Raw genomic sequence first — 10,960 nt, forward strand, 5'->3', positions numbered from 1 at the left:
GGTCCTCACTACAGAAGGAATCCAAGAGCAGACGCGTGGGAATCTCCATCCACACTGCAGCCTCTGGGGTGGGTCTTGGCACAGCGCTGAGTGAACACTCCAGTCCCAAAGGTCCCACACTGGACGACTCCGGGCAGGCAGCATTCTCGAGGCAGCCACGTTGCAGACGGGGACTGGCTCAGTGGGCACAGGGGCAGGGATGCCTGGGAGGGTGGTGGGCATGGCATGAGGGGTTCCAGGTTCCAGGGAGCAGCTCTGCAGCCTGATCACCTGCACGCGTAGTAAACGGCAAAGCACTAGACACACCTGCCCACGCGGCTCACAGTGCGACCCTCACTGTGGTCACACAAGATGCAGCCACTGGGGAGGGGGTGTGTGGCTGGGTGCCCCCGGAATGCCCCGCACAGGCCTCCTGGAGCTGCCTCTTTGTCCTATGCACACCCTGAGTGCCCAGCCCCGGTCACCTGTCCGTCACCCCTCCTGTTGTTCCCAGCACCTCTGGAGACCTGACCTGGGTCACTGGAGGCCCAGCCCTTGCCGAAGGGCCAAAGCCTGGATCAGCAGGAGGTAGAGAGGAGCTTCCCACCAGAGCAGAAACCCACCCTCACATCCGACACTTCTGATGTCAGTCCTGCCCAGCCTGGTCACCGCATGGTCAGATCTGGACGTTCAGAGAAGGGTAACAGACTCCCCTAATCTTACAGGATGCGAGGGGTCAATGGCCTTCCCAGTACCCTGGCCTCGTGCTCGCTGTTTTCACCACCACTATCCCAGGGCCCCTCCATCCCATGGGGCAGCTCAAACTGCCTTTTCCTTGGTGCCCAAACCTCCCAGCCTTCTCCTGACCTCAGAGCATCACCTGGGGACACTGACCAGGATGAGGGCCTGTGTCTCCCCTCATTCCCATGGGGCTCTCCCACTGGGGTCTGTGCCACCAGCAGTCCCCAGAGCCGCTCCACAGGCCTCGGAACCACACAGCTGCCACCCGTGACCCACCACCCTCCTGGCATGAGGCATGGCTGTCCGAGGGCCTCGCAAACGAGAGGGCCTGTGCTGGCTCCCGTGCACCCATGCACGCGTGCACACACATACACACACACATTTCAGTGTTAACAGCAGCTGCCGGCCACTTCCGTCCTCAGTCCCAATGTGCAAAGACAGAGCTCAGGTCATTCACGGAAGTGTCCGGGGCGGGGACCCAGGCTTGAAGCCTGAGGCTGAACTGGAGGCGGGAGCCGGTCTCCGTTGGAGCACACAGTCCCAAAGACCATACCAAGGATGGCGAGACCACCAAACTCTGCAAACTCATAGAAATAAAGCACACGGTATGGGGACACAGGCTTAAATACAAAATATATTTAGATATGCACAGCTTTCACTGAGGACACACAAGCCTTCCTTGGGTTGCAGGCCAGGCCCGCACCCTCCCAGTGGGATTCAGCCCCTCAGAGCTTGCCCTCACGCATACCACACACGATCAGGTATAAAATACATTCTATAAATATCTTCTGATGCAAAATATGTGTCCATAAATATATATTTGTGCAAGTTCCTCCCACCCACTGAAGGGCTGTACAGCTCTGGGGACAGGAGTTCACAGCTGACTTTAAACCACAGGTTAACTAGAAGGTTGCAGGTCAAATAGAAGTTTCCATGTGATTGCATCACCCAAGGGCACCGTTCTGTCATCAGGAAATGCTGAACGCCTGCTGTGGCCGGGTGGGCGTGGGCGGTGGTCAGATGCTGCTCTGGAGCTGGCTATCTGTGGCACTGCCAGGGGCCGAGGACTGGCTGGGCAGACAAGCTTCCAGGCCATCTGAAGACTCCGACAGGGGCTTGTATAAACAGCAGGCTGTGGCAAAGAAGAGGACGCCCAGCACCTGGGGAGAGAGGAGCCCACTGGACCTTGCTGGAAGCCCGGCCAGAGCCTCTGGACGCTGGTGGCCCGTCCCGGGCCTGTCCCTGCCCTAGCCTGCAGCGCCCTCGCCAGGCCACGGAAACCCATCCTGCTCTGACAGCGTCTCTCTCCCGTATAACCGGTTTGTAGCGTAGACACCAACACTGTTAAGGAGGGAATGAAGCACACCCTTTGAAAACAGGGGCACAGGACTGGGGGGCTTATGGGTTGGATGGTGCCAGACACCTGTGAATGGGACCTTTCTTGGAAACAGGGCCTTTGCAGATGTAATTAAGGATTTGAGATGAGGTCATCCTGGATCTAAGGTGGGTCCTAAATCCAATGACTGGTGTCCTCACGAGAGAAAGGAAAGGAAGACGAGGCAGGGACAGAGAGAAAGGCCAACGCAGCTGCAGACAGAGCCAGAGTGCGGAAGGAGCCAGCCCTGCCCCCACCTTGATTCTGACTTCTGGCGTCAGACCTATGAGTGAGTCTGGTTCTGCTATGCTAGGCCACCCCATTTGCGGTCGTTTGTCGTGGCGGCCACAGAAACCTCACACAGAGCCAGTCACTGGTTGCCGGTCGCCACCACAGCCCGGATTCCAGCCCGGGTGCCGCCATCATGGGCAGTTCTTAACCTTCAGGGTCTTGGTTTGTCAACAAGGGGCCGCACCGACTTTGCAGGGCGAGAGGACGATGTGGCAGGAATCCCGCGTGGGCCCCAAAGGCGGTACGGTCCAAGCACGGATGCTGCCGCAGTGCCCACGCACAGTACATGTGCCCACTACGGTTTCCACGCTGGGCGTGGGCCAGGAACACCCACTGTGCCTCCTGGAGCGTCAGCCTGGCTGATGGCCCTGAGCCTGCATTCAGGGAGTGCAGCTGTTCTGACTCGGTGCGGGACAAAGTGGAACGTGAGGGTGTTCATAAGGAGACACTGTGCTCCCCCCGCTAAAATTAACACGGATGCAGGGGCTGCTGAGGCCAACTCTGACCCCCTGGACACGGCTCCTGCTGGCTGTGCTGAGCCTGGGGGATGGTTACGTGTGGAGGGCTCAGCCTGCTGCTCCCGGACAAGGGATGCATCCAACAGAGACACACCCTGGGAACGTACAGCAGCCCCGTCATCGCAGACACTGAGACCCCTGTGGACGCGTGAGTCAAGGGTGGTCCTCAGCCCAGCCAAGGAACCACACATTCTCATGAAGGAAGCGCCTCCGGCTTCCTGCTGGCAGAGCTGAACGGCAGCGTCAGTGGTCCGGTGCTTTGGGGCCACGGCTAGGTAAATAAGGGTGGCTGGAACACGGCACTGCGATACGGTGATGGGGGATGTGGTAACCACACCGGCTAAGTGATTATCAGGTGGTGGTGTGGACAGCCTGGACGCGATGGACAAAGGTTATGTCTTATGAAGTCATTTGGTCAATTTCCTGATGCACACATGCCTTTGGGCCTCCCCAAACATCGCCACTCCCTGAGCAGAGACGCGCCTGACAGACAGTCGTCCGTTATTTGATGCCAAAGTGAAAGGCGTATCACACAGGGCTTGGGCCTTAGGATCCAGTATCCCCAAAGCTCCCTGCAGAATAATTGCTGACCTTGCCTTCTTCCAAAGTTGGACAAAGGGAGAATGCGAGTCCTGGGCAGGACAGATCAAGATTTCACCAGACTGTGCAGAATGGCACATGCTTTAAAAGTTATGAACTGTTTGCTTCTGGAATTTCCTATTTAATATATTCAGACTGTGGTTGACCTCGGGTAACTGAAACCGTGGAAAGTGAAACCTCAGATGAGGGGGAAACCAAGGTATATTTCTCTTTAAATTAACCCACTCTGCTTCTCTCCAGGGCCACGCAAGGCCCTGCTCAGACTCACCTATTTTCTGTTAATCCCAGGGGAGGTGAACCAGCTGGGCTCCTTTCCTTTCTCTAACCTCCCTCCCGGAAAGCCTGAGGCCAGGGGTTCCTGCAGGATCAACTTTCCTGGGTCTGTCACCCAAGGAAGAGCGTGAAGATCCTCTGAACAGCTGGCCCTGGGACTGCATTCTATTTAGAAGGTTTTGTGCTTTATCCTCTAATGGGGGCAAATTCCAAACACAAATACTGCGCTTCCTCCCAGGTAGCATATGCCAGAAGTCACAACAGAAAGTTTGTTAGCTTGAAAAATGAGGGCCAGGCTAAGAGATCCAGTGGAATTCAAGGTGCACTGAGCATGGAGAGGCTACAACCTACCCGCTGGCCCCCCAGACCAAGGCCCGGAGCGGACCAGCTAATCCAGCCGCTCTAATGAAAGGAGCTGCTTATTTCTGCAAAGCTTTTGGTTAACAGGCACCCCAGGCACACGCAAGACCACACTGCGGAGGGGCAGCCCCGGGAGGCGGGAGAGGGAGCAGCACCTGCGCCTGGGCTTTGCGGGAGCTGCTGGGGACCCGGACAGTGAACCCCAGGGGGAGGCCCTGCGGTCGGCCTGCCTCCCTCAACCAGCTCATGAGGAATGGGGGAAGGGCCCCTTCTAGAAACTGGCTGTGAGGACATCTGTGATGTACTGGGCTGTGGTCCAAGCTGCGGAAAGATGACGGAGTGTCTGGAGCCCTCAGCCACCCTCAGAGCAGACCCTCCATCCCTCCCCTGGGCCTGCTCACCTTGTACAGGAGCCCCATGATGAGGATGTAGCGGCTCATGGCCGAGTTCTGGTACACCAAGCAGGAGCCCTGCTGGCCACACTGGTCCTGCCACAGCAGACAGGCCTTGTCGATCACCCAGCCAAAGGCGATGGGCCCCGGGATGCCCCCTATGGAGAGAAGCGCACTCAGCACCCACACTCCTGGTGGGCAGGGGGCAAGGTAGGGGGCGGGCAGCCAAGAGGCCTGGAATACTGGCCGTTGGCGTTCTCAGCGGGTGCAAAGGGGCTTAAATGTTCCTTTCTTTGGAGATTCGGCATTGGGGCTGGGAGTTTCCCATGGTCTCCCAGGGAAAGCCTTTGGGCAAATAAATGACGATGGGCCCCTCTAGTGGACAGTTAGGGAATGGAACCCTTCCTAGGCAGGCACAGCCTCCTGCTGGGAAGCACATCCACTTGGTGGTTAGACACTTGCCCATGCCCTTGTGCAGTGAGCACACTGCACAACTGACCATAGCTTCCTCACACTGCACAGTACCTAGTATTCTAACTACAATCCACTGGATTCCCAGGGCAAAGGATCTCTGAGGGTCACGGACACATCTGCAATAGAAAACCGCAGCGTCAGCACCACAGAAGTGGGGTTGCCAAGTCACCCCCCAGGCCAGCGGCCTCCTGGCCCAGCCCCCAGCCACATCGTCACCTCCCCAAGCAGAAAGCCCCTCATCAGAGGATCAGAGACAGTGAGGTCTCTCCCGCCACCAGTGACAGGCCCGCTTAGCAGGGGTCTGGGTGTTTCCCGGAGCGCTCCTGTCTCAGGATCTGCAGAGCTCTGCTCGGGGTGCTGCAAGGAAAGCGTTGGACAAACGCACACCCGGCCCCGCTTACCGTAGAGTTGCCGTTAGTGCAGGAATGCTGCTGAGGAATGTAAAGAAAATTACAACGAATATGAAAACCAGAAGGAGGGGCTTTCTCTGACAAGTTGAAGTGCATTTCCCTGCAGTGGCATGGCCAAAACCAGAGGAAAGATTCTGAGGGACACAGCTACAGTCTCGGTACACCTGGGAAGCCCAACAATAGCGCCGATTACAAGGGGAAGGCACGGGGGCCCCTTCCCAGGGTCCAGGGGAGGACGGGGCAGTAGGCAGCGGCCTCACTCACCTTCTGGCCATCCACATTCATCTCAGTGGCTGCAGGGCACCCCGCATGGCACAGCGAGAAATACATGAGGCCGTCTGAGCCACACACAGGGCTGTAGTGCTCTGGCTGGCAGCCGCAGGCAGCGTTGCAGGGCGCCGTTAGGTTCAGGTGGCCTTCGGGCAGGAGGCTGCAGAAGGCGGACAAGCGGGTGGTGGGGCCCAGGCCAGAGCCATGCTGGAGCCCGGCAGGCACAGGGTCAGCCTTAAGGCTCATCCCCATGCAGCCTGCATTTTGGGTCTACAAACTTGCCAAGCTTGCACCACCCCCAGCACACTGGGCACTCACGCTAGGCACTGCCCTTCTGGTGATAAAATGGTTTTTCCTTCTCACGCAAGGAAGGTACCTCCGTGCCCCCCAGCACCGTCTGCCTGATGCACAGCCCCTTTCCCTAGTTCATTTGTTTCTGGACAGGCAACACGTTCACGCGGATCAAATGCAAACATTAAGAGCAAGCGAGCGCCAGGTACACAAAGGCGGCCTCGCAGCCCCAGCCCCACCCCAGTCCTCGGTTCTCCAGCCACAGGCTGGCCGTGTGTTTGCAGGAGTCATCTGCACGTACATGCCCCCCGCCGGTCACAAAAGTCTGCACTTCTCCCTTGAATCAGAGCACACCGTGCCCATTGTCCAACTCCTTCCCTTTTCCCCTTCATGGTGTGTCTTGGCATGTGGCCCAGGATGAGCTTCCTCCATTCCTTTGTGGGCAGGGCCTCTGTTGTGAGGACAGCATAGTAACTCCGTCCACCCTGATGACTCTTAGGTTGTTTCCGATAATGCCACAACGGCCACTTTGTGCTTCTCGGTCTTGCACGGCGTCTGTAGGTGCACTCCCGGGGCCCGCAGGGCAGCGCCGAGGTGCAGGCTACCTGCATGTATTTTGGATATTCCCTAATTGCCACCTGACCAGCAGGTCCCCCTCCCACTTCCAACACACGGCAACGCTGGGAGCACATCCTGGGACACTACATCACTGACAGAGACCAGCCTCGAGGACCCCGAACACTGGGGCTGCTGTTCCATTTGACAGAGCAGAGGGCTGAGGCCCAGAGACGCATATGACTGCCCAGGGGCACAGCCGGGACCTGAGCGCAGATGCTTCTGACGGCTGGCATGGCACACTTTCACGTGGATGCTGCCGGGCGCCCTGCTGAACGAGTGTTGCCCTTGCTGCTGTCCTGCGACGTAGCCCTTTCCAAAAACCACCTCCCCCAAGTGCTGTACCCTTCCTCCTCCAACCAGGGACCACAGGTGCTCAGGGCCCCGACTCAAATCCAGGTGCCACCTGGCCCTCACCTCCTGCTGTAGCTGGCTGTGACACCCGCCATGGGCACACCGGGGCAGTGGAGGGAGAAGACGAGGATGCCCAGCAGGCTGACGACAGTGCAGAACAGGCAGAACTTGATGACCGCGGAGCCCCGGAGCCTGAGCTTGTTCACAAAGAAGCCACCCAGGAAGGTGCCGCCACCGCCTGCTGGCACCACCAGGTACCCTGGGGAGAGGGAGGGACTCAGCCAGGGACTCAGGCAGGAGACGGTGGTGGGAGAGGGCGGCACATCAGCCGGGTCCACTTTACAGGTGGGGAAACTGAGGCACAGAAGTATCAATTCCTGCCTGCATGGCAGCACTGGACCCCACACCTGAGCGCTCAGCTGCTGATGGAGTCCCAGGAGGGACCTCTGTCCAGGGCCCGCAGCGAGGACGCCTCAGAGGCCGAAAGACGCAGGGCATGGGCAGGGCTGGGGGAAGAGGAGAGCCCAGAATGCTCCAAGGTCAGCAGCCCATATCCCAGTGGGAAGCCAATGACTCCTCCAGTGCCCGCCCAGGGCAGCTACACCCCTCCTGCCGCAGGGGCCTCTGCCGAGTCCCCACAGGCTGTGACACGGACATTTGTCGAAGCCTGAGTGGCCACCATCAGTACAAAATTGGGATTAGCTGACACCCCTCTTCCGGGCCAAGTGGGGAGGGGAAAGGACGGGAGGGGACAGGTTTGGGGGGACTGGTGGGGAGGTTCTCCAAGGGGCAGTACAGCTGACCTCTGGGGGTCTGCGGAGTGTGGGAGTGTGGGCTTGTGAGGTCAGCCTGGAGGGGCCAGGCCTGGATGGGCCTGTGGGGAAGGGAGGGGAACCCTCATCTGACACCCTCTTCCTATCTAGATGATAGGCCCTGGAAGGGCAGAGCATGGTAGATTGGCCGCAGTGGCCCACGTGCCATGGCCCAGGGTACCTGTGAATGCTGGCAGGAGGAGCTGCTGAGGAGGGGTCCCCACTTTTTGCAGCCCAGCCCAGCCCAGCCTGAGAAGGCCAGCCTGCCTCTGGCACCGAGAAACCCCCAGCTGCACTGTCCCAGGAGGTCCTGAGGCACCAGCACCCGCTCACAGAACCACCAGGTCCAAACCCTTCCTGCGCCAAGTCACAGAAGCCAAGGCCGGGTGGCGAGTGGATGGAGCCTACCCCGGACCCTTCCACCTAGAAAGCATGTCCCACAAAGAGGGTGGGACCTCCATCCCCCAGGCCTGCGGACAGGGTCGCTCAGCCCCCGTGGCGCTCTCCACACCTGCTCTGGCTGGTAGGGGGAGGGCGGCACTCGCTGCCAGGTACCCTGTCCGGGTCTTCCTAGAAGATGCCCTCAAGGATTCTTCGCTTCTCTGAGAACTGACACAAAAGCAGAGGACCCCCAAGATCCAGAGTTTTCTTACCAAACAAGGTGGCAGCTTCCGAGGCACTCAGGCTGAACTGGGACTCCAAGAACTTGGGGCTAAACGTGGACATACCGGTGATGAGTGTGGCCTCAGTGGCCCCAGCCAGGCACAGCAGGATGAACGTGGGGTTCTTCAGGAGGAGCCAGATGGAGCTGGGCAGAGGTGAGGGTGTGGAGAAGAGACCGAGGGTCAGAGTGGGCCAGACCCAGGGTGCGAGGAGCCTGCTGTTCCTGAGGCTGTCACCTCCCCGCTCTGAGCACAAAGGGCCCCCATTTTGACAGGCAGTAGAGTGGGGTACAGGCAGGTGGGGGACACCCACATTTATTCCAGAGAAACCCAGAAGGTGTCAGGCTGAGCCTGTGGCCCACTTGTCTAGAAAGCTGCAGCTCCTGATTAGGGAAAAACCTTATCAGTGCCTTGGCCAGAGCTTCAGCTCAGGCAGGCAGACCCCCCAAGTAACCCAGGACCCTGTTCCATCACGGGCCAGCAGCAGGGCCTGAAAAAGAGAACCGCCTGGGGGAGGCAGAGGCCAAGTCCAGGACTGGATAGGCCCCGGGATAGGGAACGGAGTCACCCGGAGTCACCAAGAGGTGCAGCCAGTCCTTAACCACCAGCCCCTGGGAGAAGTGGGATTGGAATCTTCCATCCAAGGAGCCCCTGGGTGGACCCAGCTGGCTTGGTTTGCACTTGGGGGCCACCGAGTCCTCAACCAGGGCGATTCCTTGGTGCATGCACCTGGGGCCCTGGGGGGAACTGTGGGAACTCTGAGCCCCGTCTGGCCCTGAGGACTCAGCCTTTATATCTGCCTGTTGCAGTCCTGGCTGTGGGGTCTCAGGACGAGGACACGCCCCCCTGGAAGCTGGGAAGGCCTCAAGTCAGGCCTTGCAGTTTCTAACCCAGGTGGTGGCTGACAGCAGTGTGTCGGGGCTCCCCATCCCTGCACACGGGGCCCTGGTGGGTGGATGGGGGTCCTCCCCGTTTTTGTTAGCATTGGAGGGCCGAGCAGGGCTAACTCCCAACTGCTGCTTAAGCACGCAAGATGCTGAGACGGAAAACGTGTCGCGTGGTGTAAACCAAGCGAAGCCCTCCTGGCCAGTGCAGTGAGCGAGGCAGACAAGAGAAGGGGAACTGCCTCTGCAAAGAGAGGCTCGGCTCTCTCTGGGGTACACAGGTCACCAGACTGGGCAAAGCTCACATCATCATCCCAGCTCACAGCTACACCCTGTTCACAGCACGCTCCTGTGCGTGACCCTTCTCCCCCAGAGTGGGGGGGCTCTTGGCCTCAGGGTGTTTGAGACGCAGCTATTGTCCTATCCCCAGAACTCGTGAGTAACACGGACTGGGGGCAGAGACTTTTCCTGAAGCCCTAGGTCATGGCACAACAGCCTCTCATATCAGCCCCACGATAATGCAAATTTTCGCAATAAATGATGCGTCTGCCACACGGGAGGGGCACCAGGCACGTCGCTCTGCTCACACCACAGTGTCGCTGACTTGAACCCCTGTGTCTGCAGCTTAGCGACGTCCTGTAAACCTGTGCTTTCCAGCCTCCCGCCAGAGCGGAGCGCTGGCCTCACGTCACCCCACCGGCTCTTTCCTCCCAGCCACACTCAGAGCTGGTTCCCATGAACGCAACTCTGAACGCCCGGAACATTCAAATGCTCTCGTTCGAGGACGTGCCCAAATGTAAATAGATTCTGAAGAATTAGGAACGGGCGATGCAGCCCTCATTAGCCTGAGCCCTGACAGGCCCACAGGTGCCTTGCAGAGCTGATGTTAGCGACAGAAACCCCACTCCAGCCTCACACTCTGCCTGCTTGGAGGTGTTCACTGGCTCGGACTGACCTCGGCAGCCATGAACACGGTTTTTTGTTCCATTCCCTGATTAAAATGGGACAGCCCAATTCTTTCAAAATTATTTCCTGACCTGAGGATTCCAAAGCCTTTCCTCCTGGGCAACTTAGGTCCCACGTCTTGAAAAAGGCAAAGATGACTGAGGGCAAAGATGACTGAGGGCAAAGGAGACCCCAGCCCATACCTCCCCTCCAGCCAGTCCAGGGCTGGGGTAGACACCCTGCGGGGGGAGTCCTGGTGTGTGGGGGGAGAGCTGAGGTGGGCACCGGGGGGCGGTCCTGGCATATGGAAGTGAGAGCTGGGGTGGGCACCCTGGGGGTACTGGTGTGTGGGGCAACAGGTCTGGCGTAGACAACCTGGGGGGGGGTCCTGGTCCTGGCGTGTGGCAGGGCAGAGCTAGGGTGGGTCCTGGCATATGGAAGTGAGAGCTGGGGTAGACACCTGGGGGGGGTCCTGGCATGTGGGGGGACAGGGCTGGGGTAGACACCCTAGAGGAGTCCCTTCCTGGGGCTTTTCCTAGACCTGCCCAGGCTCCAGGGTGCGTGGCTGCATCAGGAGGCCATGACTCTCCGAAGTGCTACGCAAACTTCATTTCTTAATCATGGATTGCTCGGCTGATATTCTCATGTTGAATTTGCCCAGAGAATTAGTCATGACTTTAAATAAAGGAAACATGTCCCACAATTTCTTACCAG

At 58.8% G+C, this 10,960-nt stretch overlaps 1 protein-coding gene and 1 long non-coding RNA gene across 2 annotated transcripts in view; one reads left to right on the top strand and one right to left on the bottom strand.

Annotated features, from left to right (window-relative positions):
* Positions 1–1,336: 1,336 nt before the first annotated feature.
* The window catches only part of SLCO4A1 (solute carrier organic anion transporter family member 4A1), a 29,016-nt gene continuing 19,392 nt past the window's right edge, over positions 1,337–10,960 (bottom strand). The window contains exons 6-12 of the mRNA XM_025399129.1: positions 8,409–8,563; positions 7,007–7,202; positions 5,678–5,843; positions 5,405–5,577; positions 5,055–5,119; positions 4,539–4,687; positions 1,337–1,880 (exon numbers count right to left, since the gene is read on the bottom strand). Of these exons, the coding sequence (XP_025254914.1) occupies positions 1,737–1,880; positions 4,539–4,687; positions 5,055–5,119; positions 5,405–5,577; positions 5,678–5,843; positions 7,007–7,202; positions 8,409–8,563 (1,048 nt within the window). The 3' untranslated portion in view covers positions 1,337–1,736. The remainder of the gene's footprint in view (positions 1,881–4,538; positions 4,688–5,054; positions 5,120–5,404; positions 5,578–5,677; positions 5,844–7,006; positions 7,203–8,408; positions 8,564–10,960) is intronic.
* LOC112632921 lies at positions 6,949–10,337 on the top strand. Its single transcript, XR_003121460.1, has 2 exons — positions 6,949–7,197; positions 9,896–10,337. It is a non-coding gene; the product is annotated as an uncharacterized LOC112632921 (long non-coding RNA).

The sequence above is a fragment of the Theropithecus gelada genome, chromosome 10, assembly GCF_003255815.1.
Source record: "Theropithecus gelada isolate Dixy chromosome 10, Tgel_1.0, whole genome shotgun sequence".
NCBI classification, from domain to species: Eukaryota; Metazoa; Chordata; class Mammalia; order Primates; family Cercopithecidae; genus Theropithecus; species Theropithecus gelada.